Source organism: Castor canadensis, chromosome 7 (genome assembly GCF_047511655.1).
Source record: "Castor canadensis chromosome 7, mCasCan1.hap1v2, whole genome shotgun sequence".
Taxonomy (NCBI): Eukaryota; Metazoa; Chordata; class Mammalia; order Rodentia; family Castoridae; genus Castor; species Castor canadensis.
Window position 1 is genome coordinate 75,072,619 of NC_133392.1, and position 17,157 is coordinate 75,089,775.

Consider the following 17,157-nt stretch of genomic DNA (forward strand, 5'->3'; position numbering starts at 1 on the left):
AAACACTGTAACAAGAACATGGTATATATCAGCATAGAATGTAATTACTAGTATACATCAATGATGGCTTTATACTATCTACCAAAAGGAGTTTTAGTATAATCAATTTAAGATAGGAAAGTAGACACTGTGTTTCATCACCAGGACTGGTTATAAGCACTCGTGTGGCATGCAGGAGGCACTGGGTTAGAAGAACTACCTCTATTCCAGTATTTTTGTTGTTGTAAAGAACTCATTCTTTTCATCACCCCAGATGACCAAAGTTTTTTTTTTTAATCAACCTAGTAGCTTTCATGTACGATAGTACCAATCCTTTCTGAACAATTTGAAATGCATTTTTTTAATTGTTGTTTGGTTTTTGTTTTGGTTTGGCTTTTTGAGAAGGGGTCTCACAATGTATCCCAGGGTTGGCCTCAAACTTGCTATGTATCCCAGACTGGTCTTGAACTTGTGATCCTCCTGAGTGCTGAAGTTAAGATCTTTTTTTTTTTTCCCACCTGTGTTTTGAATTAAAAAGTATCCCTGGAATGTAGGGATATATTCTCCTCTGAAAAGCAAATTAAGCCACTTTGAGGTCGTGTAGGATGTAATTTATAAGATAGCTCTAAATGATCAATACTAACTTCAAATAAGGAATAATTTGTTCTTAAACTCTAAACACTAAAACTTCTATGACATGTAGATCGTTTTTTATTTACTTAATTAATTCATTTATTTTTGAGATTAGGTCTCACTATGTAGCCCAGGCTAGCCTGGAACGCAGGAACTTCCTGCAAAAAGCCTTATTTTTTAAAGGCTTTCATCATAGGCACAGTTAGTTCTGCTATCTATTTTACAATCCTCACTTTTTCAATGAACTAAACTAAAACTACTAAACTTTAGTGAGGAAGACCAAAGTAAATAAATAGTAAAGTCAAAGATTTATAAATGAATTAAGTTAGCTACTACTTAACTAATATAAAACTTATTAAAGAGTACAAAATATAAAAGTACAATTCACTTACTGTGACACTCTGAGGTTTTACTACTGGTGGCCCTGGAAGTTCTTCTGAGTCTGGATGGTTCCAGTGCCTGGCATTATATACAGCTTTTGTAGGTGACTAGAAAAATAAGAAAAAGATCAACTGCTTCTATCTTACTTTGCATCCTTTGTAAAAGCATCTCAGTAAATAAAAAAAATAATTTAAACACATAAACATCCTAGTCAGAGCAGGACAGATGCTATTCCTACACCTATGGCATGGGATTCTGGTCACAAAATTGTCACCAACCAAGAGAAGAAAGCACTTGAACAGAAACCTCTCACAAGGCTTATACTTACTTTGTAATCAATTTATGTAATACAGAATGTTCTTTGGCAGAACTTTACCCCTCATATTGCTAACTTATGCTCCACAGTTTTCCAACAACAGGAATCAGGCAGCTTATGACAGATAATAGAGGACCATGTTCATTTAAATGAAACCACTGGGGCCAGAAGTATACATCAATTAAGTTTTCAAATTTTATAAAGGTAAATACAGTGTATATACCTTACAAAACACAGTGGGGTCTAAAGGATTATCATGCAGTAACATTCATGAATTCTGTAGCAAAATGCCTAAATGTGTACATTAAAGTAGAATAAAGATGTAATTTGCCATGCATTAATTCAAGGTTACTGTGCTAACAAATCATTTAAACATAAAAAAACAAAAAAGAAACCACTTTCAGTTTTAACACTGAATTTCAGAACTGTGAATAAATAACTTTGCACCAACAAAATGAAATCCATGGGATCAAATCTGTGTAAAATGAATAAAACCCTCATTTCCAAAAAAAAAAAAAATTATTAAGCAAAGACTTAAAAGTGATATGAAATTATGTCCTGGACTGGAGGCATGGCTGGAATATGTTAGCATATTCCAGGAATATTAATCTTAAACATTCTATATTGTTAAAAGGGGTGTCTGAGTTCAATCCCGAGTATTGACCAAAGACAACAACAAAGTATGTCCTTTAAATTTCAAATAAATCTCTGATCTGATATTCATATTTTTCAGTAATATACACAAAACATAAGAGAACAAGTAGAAAAATCTATTTCAAGATTGGGGATGTGTTTCAAGTGGTAGAGCTCCCCTGCTTAGCAAATCCAAGGCCTAAGTTTAAACCCCGTACCACTTAAAAGATAAAGAAGATAAACCAAAACTCCTCATTCCTATTACTCAACTATCCCAGGTTTGCATAAAGTGATGACTTATTAGTAATCTAAACAATTTATGCACTCATGCAATGATCTAATCAGGTTTTTTGAGGCTCAGCTGCATAAAGTTCAACATACACTCTAAAACCTAGCCTTCACATTCCTGTTTATGGGGGGGAGCTTGCTAGGCAGGTGGTCTACTCCTTGATCATGCCCCAATTCTTTTTGCTTTAGTTATTTTTCAGGTATGGTCTCTTTTACCAGGACCATGATCCTCCTAATTTGAGTCTCCAGAGTAGCTGGAATTATGGAAGTGAGCCACTGCACCTCGCCCATGTTTTGCCATTTTGATGCTAATAAGCAATCTAAAGGAAATTAAATCCAATTAGAACTTTCCTTGACTTTTACCTCAAAGTTTTAACAAGGTTACAGGTCTTGGGGAGGAGAAGCCAACGTGACCAAATAATTCACAAGATCCTATCTTGAAAAAAACCCACCACAAAAAAAGAGCTGACAGAGTGGCTCAAAGTATAGGATCCAATTAGAATCTGAGTTCAAGTCCTAGCAACACACGCGCGCGCACACACACACACACACACACACACACACACACCCCCAGAAGAAATAAAGAAATCCTTCCTGAAAAGCTAGTAAGAAATGATAATGCTGTTCTCCATTAAGCTGGCTCCTAAAAGTGGAAAAAAAAAATATTGACTAACCATTTTTATGCCATACGATTTTTTTTTTTGAAGGGACCAATTTTATTTATGAGTTTTAAAGAAGACCATGTACTGAGGACAACAACAGTAAGCTGATTAGAATTCATCCAGGCTTATCCACAAAGATTTCATGAAACAGAAATGTACTCTCCCCAGTTATTCAATCAGCAAAGAGTACAATTAAATGAACTCTGAAGAAGTGCTGCACTACATAACTGTGTGCCTAGAAGCAACTCAAAAAGAGGAAAAAACCAACCTGGATTTTTTTTTCTTCAGAAAAATTTTAAAGAATTTTTATAAAAGATGGGTGGTGAAAGTAGAGAAGGTTATGAAGTAAGCTTTACAAAGATTAGAGATCATCCAGCTCTTTAAAAACTTCCTTTTAAGCATAGTATTACATGTAACCTTTAATTGTCCCAAACTAAAAAAAGAACCTCACATGTAGAAATATTCAGAGTATTAAATTATGTAAGACAACACTACAGAAACGCTGAAAGTATCTACCATATCTGTAGTCCTAACTACACATTGTATTATATAAGAGATAAGATTGTGTAGAGAATCTCATCCACAGCTAAAAGGAAGCAACAGAGCTGGAAGAACTTTCTTCTCTACCTGATTCAATGAAGTTCTACAAGCAGAAATCCCTTTTAAAGAGACAGCTTATATTTTTGTAAGAAATTGTCAACTCCTGTCTATGTGAAAAACAATGACTATTACACTTAGTTGTAAGTAAGCATAACATCAAAAGTTTAACTGGTGACAAGTTTCCTAAGAGCATATCACTCCCACCTTACTGCATTACCTGGAAATACCATAATTTGGGAATAAACTCTTAAAAAGTCCATGTAACAAAGCATAAAATTCAGTACTTAGCACTTTGGGAGAACTAATGTAACTCAGCCTATAATTCAACAGCTAAAAAGATATTAGAAGTCCAGCTCTAGAGGTGCGAGTGGCTTACACATCTAATCCTAGTGATCAAAGTTTGAGGTCAGCCTGAACAAATAGTTCAAGAGACTCCATTCCAAAACAACTAGAGTTGAAAACAGAACAAAAGAAACAACAACAACAACAACAAAATATATAACCAGAGCAAAATGGACTGGAGGTATGGCTCAAGTGATGGAGTGCCTGCTTTGTAAGCCTGAAGCCCTGAGTTCAAACCCCATTCCCACCCAACCCCCAGAAAAGATACTAGATTGAGCCATGATCGTTATCAACTAAAATAAGCAGTGGTTCTTTCGAATCAAAAATACCACTGAAGGAGCAGAGGTGCAGCTCAGTGGTACAGTGCTGCCAGGCCCTGGGTTTAATCCCTGGCAACACACACACAGCATACATTTTAAAAGATAACATGTCTTAAGAGAGAACATCCACTTTCCGCCTTCAGTTTCCTTTAAATGTATGTTTGCCAAAATTTCAGTATTTCTTCATTTTGCTTGAGTTAGGCATGTGACTAAGTTCTAGTTAATGATGATGTGTAACAGATGTGAGGTACACCTTCTGTTCTGTCCTGGAGATGGTTCATTGCCTCACTGTCTTGTACTACTTAGTACTCCAGAAATGATAGATCACCACCACAGAGAGAGCCTGGTGCCTTGACACTGCAGCAATTTGAAAATGGACTAGAATAAACTGTCAGAACCTGGTAAGCCAAAGAAAAACAAACTACCTATTTAAAAGTAATTTAGAATTTTCTTTATAACAGCTGAATCAAAGTAAGACAAATCAATTTTGAAAACATTCAACTGAGATTAGAACCAAATAATAATGATAAATTGAACAGACAAAATTTTGCCAACACTGGGTATAGTTAAACTATGTATATACAACATTAAAAAGAAACAATTTAAGCCAGGCATAGTGGCTCAAGCCTGTAATCCTAGCTACTTGGGAGGATGAAATGGCGAGGATGGGGGGGTTTGTGGCCAGCCTAGGCAAAACTTTCATGAGATCACCCCATTCTCAACCAATAGCTGGGTATGGTGGTATGTACCAACCATCACAGCTACCTGAGAGGCTGAGACAGGAAAGCTCACAGTCCAAGACTGCCCAGGCAAAAAGTGAGACCTTATCTCAAAAATAATCAGAACAAAAAGGCTAATGCATGGCTCAAGTGGTAGAGTGTGCCTTCCTAGCAAGCACAAAGCCGAGTTCAAACCCCAGTACCACTAAAAAAAAAAAAAAAAAAAAAAAAATTAAAGGATTTAAGTAATTAACATGTCAACATGGAAGAGAATGGAGAAGACAGAAACTAAAGAAAAAATACAATCTAAAACCAAGTTCTAGCCGGACACCGGTGGCTCACGGCTATAATCCTAGCTACTCAGGAGGCAGAGATCAGGAGGATCACGGTTCAAAGCCAGCCTGGGCAAATAGTTTCCAAGATCCTATCTCAAAAAACCCTTCACAAAAGTAGGACTGGGGGAGTGGCTCAAATAAGTACTCTGAGGAAGAGCTATATGACCAAGAGTCATTTCCAGGTGATACTACTAAATAAAAAAGTATTCAAGTTGCTAAGCCTATAGAAAATGAAAAGAGCAAAAGAGCACATACAGATGCTACTTTTAATAAGAAATAAAGGAGGTAAGAAAACCTACGATTGTGTTTATAAAAAGAAACAAAGAAAAAAAGGCCGCATAAAAGGGGTGGGACAGGCTAGAACAGATCTCAGGTGAAGTAAACCTTCAGTGGACTTACTTTTTTTTGTAGTTCTGACTTGTGAAAGCATGTTCATGCTGTGCATATTCAACAACAAAAAAAATTAAATCAGTAAAAATGGAAGGTGAAAACCCTAAATATAAAGCAAACCAGAAAAAGAAACTTACTCATACTTCAAATAAACAACAAACAAGCTGAAAGCAGGAAAGACTGACTGATCAAGAGCCAGACATACAGAATTAATCTGAGTAATTTATGAATATAGTATTTGATTTTATACCTTCAGGAAAAAATGGTTGTAAGGCAAGTTCAGCATTGCAAACAAACTGTAAACACCTTAAGATTTATTTATTGTAGTGAAATGGCGCAAAACAATTCTGCACCTAATTTAAGTGTTGCTACAGATACAAATAAATGTGTTACTGTTGCTCACTGTGAAGACAGAAGGCAAGAAAAAACTGTGAGGATGGACTGATATTGAAGACATCTTTATAAACTCATTTTTAGAACAGACAAGGGCATTCATGAATCTACATGCACATGGGAGTGTAAACTTATGTTTGTGAGTGTATTACATATTACATATTACATGTGTATCATGCATGTCTCCTATCTCTCTGTCTGCTAAAAAGGCCAAGAAGGAATGAAAAAACACCAAATCTTGGTCTCTAAAAGCATCCCCAACTAGAAGGAATGAGTACTCCCTCAGAAAATGGTCCTGATTCCAGGGCTAGACCTGAGCAGTTACAAAATGAACTTGGAATTCTAGTGTTAAGCCAGAAAGTAAAGAAGTACTCACAGAATGACAGGGACAAGGCGCAGGGACAAAATAGCCATCTTGAAAAGGCTCCACTATCAGGACAAATGTAGATCTAAAATAACCTCAAGTAGAATATGGATAGGAAAACAGAGATTTACTGAAGACTGAAGAAGTCAAACTCACACAAAGAGTAGAAAGGTAGATGCCAGGTGCTGGCAAATAGGAGAACTGAGGAGAATTTGGTAGAAATTTTCAGCTACAAGATGATGAATTTCTAGAGATCCAAGTTATAGCATGGGTACTATAGTTGATGTACTTTATAAGTTTGCTAAGAGAGCTCTTAAGAGTTCCAACTACACACACACACACACACACACACACACACACACACACACAACTATGTGAGGTGATAAGTATGTTAATTAGGTTGATATTATAATTAGTTCACAACGCATAATGTCAAAACATACACTTAAAAGTGTATGTGTGTATATATATATAATTTTTGTCTATAACTCAATAAAGCCAGGCCAAAAAACAAACAAGGATTCATGAACCCATACTGATAAAAGATAGGTAAGTAAGGATAGGCTCATAGTTATAAAACTTTTGAGGGACTTGTGAACGTAGTGCAAGAGTTGGATAATTATCATTTCATAACCAATGTAGTAATGACTGAATAAGGAAAAGATCAACACTTCACATACCACATATAAGTACACATTTTAATCAAGTAGGGTATTTGAATAGTCTTAAAATGTCTCTCCTTACAGACTGTTTTAATTGCAAAGGAGAAAAATAGTGATTATACAGCTGGAGAAATGGACCGAGTATCCCCAAAAGCAGTACCCTGAAAAGGATACATCATTACTTATGAAATATCCCAGAGTCTAGAACATATAATCTGTATCCAATCTTGAGAAAATATTGGACTAAACCAAATGAAGAGCTCTCTTTTCAGGGGATGAGCAGACTGTCCAAAAAACACCTACCAAGACATAACCACTAAAAGCAATACACCTGGTATTCCGGACTGGACACCAGATCCTATAATAGAAAGGAGAAAATGCTAGCACAAAGAACATTGTTGTGGCAATTGACAAAATTGGAACAGATTAGACAAAAACTCTGTAACAATGTTAAATTTACTAAAACTGACAACTGTGATGTGAATATATGATTAGGAAATACAAACCCTATTTAGAATTTGAGTTTGTATATATATGGGGGAGGCACACTCATGCACATAACAAAAGCAAGTATCAACAAGATAATCTGGACAAAAGGTGTTCTTTGTACTATGTTAATTTTGTGACTTTTCCATAATTTTAAAATTATTCCTAAATAAAGGCTCACTTAAGAAATTATTTCCAGAGGGGAGGAGAGGAAAGAGGAGAAAAAAAAGAGAGAACCAGCTGGGGGAAAGGGGAACATAAGGGGCAGAGAGGAAAGTGGGGGAAAAGACTTCCCAATTTCAAATGTATGCCTATTCCCTTCTAAGGATAATTAACCTATGGCTACATTTTCTCATTTCAAGCCTCTTTTCTTGGGAAATATGGTATTGTGAAATTTTCTCAACTTTCAAGCTTTAAAAGCATATGAACTAAAGAAAATTAAAAGGTTAATAAAACACTCATTCCTTATTAAAATCCTTACAGAATAAAATAGGAAAGAAGAAAATTAGATTATATAGAAAAAATTATTTACATTTTCCTAACTTACTAGAAATATTACTGATCATATACACCAATGATTTAAAAGCCTGGCTTGATATTCAAGTTCCATGCTATTTCTATAAAAGGAAGATAGAGCAGGAGGGCATGCCTCAAGTAGCAATATGCTTGTCTATTAAGTTCAAGGCCCTGTCTTCAAGCTGCTGTACTGCCAAAAAAAAAAAAAAAATAGATGGATGTTTTTGATTTAGAATAAACACACTGAATGCTAAGACCATTCAAAATTCCAGAAATTCAAATTTGTAGCCAGAAAGCCTTTTGAAGATTTAGTCCTACTCCTGATTAACTAGTACACAGAAAGTCATGCAGTATGCACTGAATAAAAACAATGATGAAGGGCCAGCAGAGTGGCTCAAGTGACAGAGCACCTGCCTAACAAATGTGAGACCTAAATTCAAACCCCAGTACCACAAAACAAAAGAGAGAAGAAAAGCCAATTAAAACTCTCTTCCAAGCTGGGTGCCAGTGGCTCACACCAGTAATCCTAGCTACTCAGGAGGCAGACATCAGAAGGACTGAGGTCGAAGCCAGCCCAGGCAAATAATTCACAAGACCTTATCTCAAAAAAACCCATCAAAACAGGGCTGGTGGAGTAGCTCAAGGTGTAGGCCCTGAGAGCCCCAGTACCACAAAACAAAAAAAAAAGAAAAAAAAACCTCTCTTCTTATAAATCTTTGACAAGTCTTTGGATGATCAACCTTAGGAATTGTGTTTGTGTCTGTTGTCTGCCTCTGTCTCCTCTTCTCTCTCCCTCTCTACCTTTTTGCAGTACTGGGGACTGAACCCAGAGCCTCCATGTGCTAACCAAGTATTCCTACCTCTTGAGCCACACCCCCAGCCCTTTTTAAATTTTGTTTCTGAGATACAGCTCACTAACTTTATGTGGGCTGGTCCCAAACCTTGATCTTCTTGCCTCTGCTTCTAGAACAGCAGGGATTACAGGTATGTACCACCATACCTGGCTATAGTCTCTCTTTTATTCAAGTTTCACATCCATTAAAAGTCTCAGGTTTCCAGTCCTTGGTAACCTAGAGGATTTCACAGTACCTTTTTTTTTTAAAAGCAGGCTGGTGTTTGAACTCAGGGTCTCACTCTTACTAGGCAGGTGCTGCTATTGCTTGAACTATTCCACCAGCCCCACAATACCTTTTTAATGACTGGATTCCAAGATGGTAGATGAATTCTCAAACACAGAACAAAGGTAAGGGTAAATTCATCTGACCAAAAAGCAAGCTATTTCATGAGAGTAGGTTCTAAGTGCTAAAGGAAGAACAGTGTGAGGAGAACATCTGTTCTTGGGTGAGACGTGGGGGTACTTGTCCTTTAAAGTGTCTTCAGCTATAACATTGTTTTTAAGTGACAACCTATATAAATTCATTTTATGAAACAAAAATGAGTTTATAAAATATAAAAAATAAAAACTTTAAGCAATTGCAGTGTTCTAATACATCTGATATAACCATGATTTATAATGAGAAATAAATTTTAATCCATTTACTGAGAGGCTTACTACCCAGTGTCATATTGAATGACAGAAGGGAAGAAAAAATTTAAGCCCAGAATGTTCCTTAGAGAGTCAGACAAAAGATGGAGCCAGATGGGCCAGCATTAAACTACAGAGAAATGATGAAAGTAGCAGTAGAAATATTTAAGAATTGAAACTGAAAATGGCCTCATCTCTAGTTTCCTCAATGACCCAGCAACAGTCTTATCTGTGAAACAAGATGGTCAACAAACCACATAAACCCTCTAAAAACTGAAGGCTAGTTAGGCTGATTATACAAACAATGACTTTAGGAGCAGACAAGACAAGGTAGAAGCTGAATGGAAAGCAGGGAAGGAAGATGAAATAATCTAAGTATATTAGCAAATATGACAGTGACAAACAATGGAATACAGAGAACTGTAGCCAGAAATCAGAAACAGAACATTTCATGCACAAGAATACTACAACTGCCAAATGATCACTAAAACTTACCGTAGAAACATTAGGTACTTAAATCCAGATATGCTCAAATCCAACTCCTCAACTCCTACTTTCCCAACTAGCAAGTGACAACTTTCCCGAGTATTCATTTCAACAATGTGCCTTACCAGTTATTCTTCGCCCTCCTCATCTTTTTACTACATGTATTCTCCCAGCCAGCCCCCCACCATTCTCTGTATTTCTCGTAAGGTATTAAAAGAAAAATCTCACAGACAGCAAGCTAGAGAAGTTAATGCTTCTAATATGCATTAGGGAAAAAGAAAGGGGACTGAGTGATTAGGTCTTGTCAGTGGCACTAAGGTGAGATGATTGAGAAACTGGTTACGTACATGAACTGAGCAAATAAATAGACATGTTGGGGATGAGAATCAGATTCCTCAGTTTAGGCAAAGGGAAATAAAATATGGAAAGTGAGAAGGGTAAATTAAACCACGGTGTTGGACCAGAAGTAAATTATCAGTGTGAACTCATGATTCTAAATACATAGAGAATAATAAAAACCAGGGATGTGTGTGTGTGTGTGTGTGTGTGTGTGTCTTGTGTGTCTGTGTGTGTTATTTTTACAAGTTTCCTAGCTGTCTACTCACAGGGCCTAGAAGCAATGACACCTCAGAAGAAATAACCTACCCAGTGACTATAACTTTACTGCTAAATACTATTCTTCTCTAAAATGGAAACCAGACTTCTTGGAGAAATGCCTGATTCCAGAACCAGGGAAAGTTCAGGATAAACCTGGAACATCTTAGGGAGTTAGTAAGGAAATGCAAAACGAGGGACATGTCAAAAGACAGCCTGAAAGAACATCTACTGAACACATCTAAGAAAATCTGAGTATTGGACAGAACATTTAACAAATCACTCAGTGAAGCAGAAATTTGGGTATAGTGACAAATAAATAAACAAATACATACATGGAAGGAAAGAAAATATCTACCTTACAGAAGACCAATCACTAATGATAGAAGAAAAGATACAATCAAGATATTGCATTTGGCAAATATATTAAAAACTGATTAAGAGTAAATGCTAAGGCAGAGCATGATAACGTATACACATAATCCCAGCACTCGAAAAGACAAAGGCAGGACAACCTCAAGTTCAAGGCTAACCTGGAATACACAGAAAGACCCTGTCTCAAAAATACACACACAAGAAAAAAAGCTCATAAAAACAATGCTAAAACTAGGAGGTTAATGTCTGATGAGGTCAGTTGAGGAACCCGACAGACACAACCTCAACCAAGTGATCAATTAACATCAACAGTAAAGGTACAAATTGACCTTGTGTTCTACCTAATATGACACAATGAGAATACAGCATCTCCTCTGGTGTTTCCGCCAAAAACATGGCACCTAAATCTCATAGCAAAAAGGTATTTAGACAGACAACCCCAAGTTGAGGGACACTCTATAAAATCAACTCTTTAAAGATCTCAAAATCTTGAAAAGACCAGGAAAAACAGTATTTTAGCAGACTGAAGGTGAGTAGATTGCTTGTGAAAACTAAATACAATGTGTGACTCTGGATTAGATCCTGGGCTCTAATTAGAAGATGTTGTCTGTTTATTTATTTTTTGCCATAAAGAACTTCTACCAGGGTTAACTGGTGAAATCTGAATGAGATCTGAACATTAGACTATTATAGTATTACATCAGCATTAACTTCCTGATTTTAATGAGTATTATGTAGCTATACAGAATGTTTTTGCTTTTAGAAGGTACCAACCAAAGCATTTAGGAGCAAAGGGCATCATGTCTACATTTATTCTTAAGTCTCTCTCTCCTCCACCCTCTCTCACACCTTACATACATACATACATACACACACACACACACACACACACACACACACACATACACCACGCAGAAGTTATAGTGTACTAATTTTGTTGGGAGACAGCTTTTGGCCAAATTTAATCTGAATGATACTTCCGATGCCATTTTCCTCCTCAAGGACCTCCCCAAAGTTCCAGGAGGGAGGGGATACTGCCAATAACGCCTGCACACACACAAACCTCACACTTTGGGTTCCAGCCTCTCCCGGGCACCACCAGTAGTGCCCAAAAGAAAAAAAAAAGACCCTGGAGAACTGAGTTTTCAGTAAATCCTAACTTCTCACATAAAAAAACAAAAACAAAAACAAAAAAACCCCTGACATTTACTGATGTTTCTTCAGGGAATAAGATGTTAGGAATATTGTATTAAGACAGGGCTTTATCCATACCATATTTTTCAAATGAGTTAATCCCAAAGCTCTTTTAATTTTAAAAATTAGTCATAATTTCCCTCTGACACTATCACGTTGCATCCATCAAAAGTAAATAGGTCTGCTACCGATTCAACTGCCATGACCTGATTTATTTCAGGCCAGAAAGATCCCTTCAAAATCAGGTCAAGTACATGTACATTGCTGCCTTTTAAGCTATGTTAGTAGCAAAGAATCACATCAATATTAAGTTTAAAACTAAGTTAAAGAACCAAACACAGGGCCACAGGTGTAGCTCAGTGATAAAGCACCTGCCTAAATATACTAGGTGCTGGGTTAGATCTTAAGTACCACAAGCAAGCAAACAAACCCCAACTAAATACAAATAGGTACAAATGGACACAACTGAATGGATTAATATAAGCAGACAAAATAAAAACTAACAAGAAACTTTTTTTCCTGGTAGTGCTAAGGTTTGAACTCAATGTTACAGCAAGTACTCCACCATTTAGTCCACACCTCCAGCCCTAAGAAACTCAAATACATTACTATTGCTACTCAAGCTTTGTGAACTATAGCCAGGGACAAAAGGAGCTACAAAGAAAGTTAACTTCACTTACTGTATTTACTGTTCACAATAATTATATCTGGTATTATAATATGGATATTTATCTATGCAAAACAAAGCAGTAAGCAAAGTACAAAAATCCTACCTTGCTAAAATAAAACTATCAATACTAACTCACAGCTTATTTTTCAACATACTTCCTAATTCTGTCTGATGAAAGGGCCTAGAAGCAATGAATATACTTAGTACTCACACTGGTTTCTAAGTACTAATCTTCACAAAAAGAACCACTGATCCTTAAGAGAAATGGATGATTCCAATGACTGAAACAAGTACATAATGAGCCTAGGTCATATTATTATGCAAGAAAGCAAGGGAAGAGCTCAAAGATGTAAGGGTTACATCAAAGGGATACAAGAGAGAGCTTGAAATGGTTTCTAAGGGTCAGATCAAAAACTTCAGCATTTAAAAAAAAAAAAAGAAAAGAAAGAAAAAAACCAAAACCTGTATTAGATTTAGTAAGTAAAAAACTAGTGATACTTTCTTCCTTGGTATACCCCCCATATATTGTATGCAGAAGTGTTTTATTCATACTTGATTTGTCACACAGAATGTTAGTGTATTCATGGGTCGAGATTTAATAAAATTAATAATTCTTATTTCTTAATCAAGGGCTCTACAAAGAAACTTTTCAAAATGTGTAGCATATGGCAATGAAGAATATGACTACTGGAATACTTCTGAAGGGCCTACCTTGAAAAACTGACAAACTAGCAATTTTATTTATTTGTTTGTTTATTTATTTTGTCTTTTCTTTTTTTGTGCTGGGATCGAACCCAGGGCCTCACGCATGCTAGGCAAGCACTCTACCACCGAGCTACATCCCAGCCCCCAAACTAGCAATTTTAGACTTGGGTAACTGGCATGCATACTCTTGAAAAGGAACAAAATAAGACTGCTGCTGTCAATTATTTTCCTTTAATTATCTGGTGCCAATCAAAAATTTTGAGGGGCTGGCAAAGTGCTTCAAGAGATAGAGCACCTGCTTAGCAAGAGTGAGGCCCTGAGTTCAAACCCCAGTCCACCAACAATAAATAAATATTTGAGCTTAAAACTGAGCACCTGTAGCTTAGGCCTATAATCATAGCTACTCAGGAGGCAGAGATCAAGAGGATGGAGGTTCAAGGCCAGCCAAAGCAAATAGTTTGCAAGACCTTAGCTGGAAAATACCCAACACAAAAAAGGGCTCTGGAGTGGCTTGAGTAGGAGAGTGCCTGCCTAGCAAATGTGAGGCCTTGTGTTCAAATCCTGGTACTGCCAAAAATAAATAAAATTTTAACTTTCCAGCAGAAAGTAAGATTTTGGAGAATTTAAATCTACTGCTGTGAACATGAACAAATTTTTCTAATGAGTTCAGCAATAATATTAATGCAAAATCTTCATAGTGTATAATAAAAATGTGTCACCATTTGAAATATGTGAATAACATGGTATAGCCAAAATTTTCAAAATTAACAGTGTATAATGCTACAAAGCATAGATGGATAAAAGACCCATTCAAAATCCAAGACAAAGGGCTGGAGGAGTGGCTCAAGCAGTAAGAGCACCTGCTTAGCAAGCAAGCGTGAGGCCCTGAGTTCAAACCCCAGTGCTGAAGAAAAAAAAAAAAAATCCAAGACAGAGCAACAGATTTTAATAAAACAGCATGAAAGGTTCACTGTGGTGGCTTTAATCTTTAAGAAACTCCCACTTGGTCATGGGCAGAAGGGGCGGGAGAAGGTTTGCTCAAGGGAAAAGCACCTGCCTACCAAGTGGGAGGCCTTGAGTTCAAACCCCAGTACTGCCAAAAGAAAAAGAAAAAGAAATAAGCTCCCACTTGATGAGTTTTGATATAGTATCAATATCCAAAATCACTTGAAAAATCTACCTAAAATACAGCTACATAGCTATATGAGGTTGAATTTTCCTCATGCATTTCAACAAGGATAGCAAATAAAGCATACCAGATACAAAAGAAGATATAAGAAACCAACTGTCTCTTGACTTTAAAGAGAAGTACAAAACAAAAACAATGCTATTCTTCTAATTTTTTTATTTGAAAATAATTTTTCATAAAAATATATTAATGTCATGGATTTATTATTTTAGGTGAATTATAAATAAACGTGCTTGAAATTTATTTTGTTTTTTGAGACAAAACTTGCAATCCTCCTGCCTCAGTCTCCCAAGTGCTAGAAAAACAAGTATGTTAACCACATCCAGCTCTAAACTGATTGGTACAATCCATATTATTAAATGCTCTTTGGGGTGCTTAGTAAATTTTTTAAAGAATGCTAAATGGTCCTGAGACACCACTCCAAAATTGATAACTATTACTCTTCAAATTAACACACGCCAAACACAATTTGATAGAAACTTAAAGCCTCATCTAAGTACCTGGGATTAGAGTATAGAACAGATACTTTAAAAATTCCCAATGGGCTTTTATACAAGTAAAAGAAAAAAATAAGGCCATTAAAAATTATACTCCAGTTGCATAAAAGCAGCTCAATTTACAAGTTGTGTTGGCAACTTCTAACTATAACTTTTAATAACAAACTAGCACTTTAACAAGGTATTGAAGTAAAAGAATTAGTTTTTCAAAAAAGGTAAAGTTGTGCAAATAATTCTTTTTTGTTTTTTGGTGGTACTGAGGTTTTTAACTCAGGGCCTCCCCCAAGCACTCTAACATTTGAGCCATGATCGAGCCCTTTTTGCTATACTTTTCAAATACTTTCTTAAAGCTTTTGCTCAGGCCAGCCTCTAATTACAATCTTCCTACCTCTACATACATTACTTGTGGCTGGGATTACAGTTGTGAACCACCACAAACAACCTGGATTATTCTTTGAGATAAGATCTCACTAACTTTTTTGACAGGGTTGGCCTCAAACAAAAGATTATTCTATCTCAGCCTATCAAGTAGCTGGGATTACAGACAGATGTGAGCCACCAGACCTGGCACAAATTATTCTTAATACCTGTGCTGTACCATATTAAAATAAGTATCATTGTATCTAAAACCATACACCATATAGTGTGACCTTACACCATATAGGAACATTAGCTCAAAATGGACCAAAAACCCAAACGTAAGACATAGAACTATAAAACTATCAGAGAAAAACACAAAGAACAACATGGCACTGGACTTAGCAATGATTTTCTGGGTATGACACCAACAGCACAGGTAATGAAAGAATAAATTGGACTTCAAAATTAAAACCTTTTTTTGCATTAAAGGACAACATTTAAGTAAAAAGACAATCTACAGAATGAGAGAAAGTATTTGCAAAGCATCTATCTAATAAGGAACTCCCGCAAAATTTAAAAAAAAAAATTCAGGCATTTCTTCAAAAGATAACAAGTGACCAATAAACAAATAAAAAGTTGCACATCATTAGTCATTACAGAAATGCCTATCTAACCATACACAACCACCTCACACCCATTACTTTAGGTTTTTTGAGGCATGATCTCACTGTGTAGGCCAGGATGGACCTGAACTCAGTATCCTCCTGCCTCAGTTCACGAGTGCTGGGAATACACATATCACCACCACACCCAGCTTCTGTTAGAACAGTATTTCTCAAATAATAATAAAGTGTTGGCAAGGATATGGATAAATTTGATCCCTCTTGCATTGCAGGTGGGAATATGAAATGGCCCAGTCACTGTACAAAATAGTATGGCAGTTACTAAAAAAGATACAGATTACAGTGACTCGGCTTACTCTGAGCAATCTATAGATACAACATATGTTTTGCACAAACCAAATGATTCAGACCTTTCTATTGCACTGCTAATGAAATCAAATTATTCAAAAAGTTTTAAAAAATTATAGATTATCATATGATCCAGTGATTCCTAAGTATATGTTCAAATGCATTGAAAACAACCCAGCACTGGTGGCTCATGCCTATAATCCTAGCTACTCAGGAGGATCAAGGTTTGAAGCCAGTTCCAGGTAAATTGTAGGCAAGACCTACCTCGAAAATACCCAACACAACAAAGTGCTGGCAGAGTGACTCAAGGAGCAGAGTGCCTGCCCAGCAAGCATGAGGCCCCAAGTTCAAACTCCAGTACCACCAAACAGATGTACAGTCCCTGACTTAATTTTTCAACTTTAGGATGGTATGAAAGCAACAGGCACTTACTACAAACTCTACTTCAAATTTTGACTTGTGATCTTTTCCTTGGCTAGCAATATGCAGTAGGGTACTCTTCTGCAATGGAGCAGCAAGCCTCAGCAACTAGTGAGCCATTCAATCAGGAGGGTAAACCACCAATACGCTAC

At 36.4% G+C, this 17,157-nt stretch overlaps 1 protein-coding gene across 3 annotated transcripts in view; it reads right to left on the minus strand.

The window, feature by feature from the left end:
* Positions 1-17,157, minus strand: part of Wapl (WAPL cohesin release factor) — a 66,084-nt gene that overhangs the window by 25,661 nt on the left and 23,266 nt on the right. For all 3 annotated transcript variants that reach the window (XM_020161317.2, XM_074079334.1, XM_074079335.1), the window contains one exon: positions 1,005-1,100. In XM_020161317.2, coding sequence (XP_020016906.1) covers positions 1,005-1,100 — 96 coding nt within the window. The remainder of the gene's footprint in view (positions 1-1,004; positions 1,101-17,157) is intronic.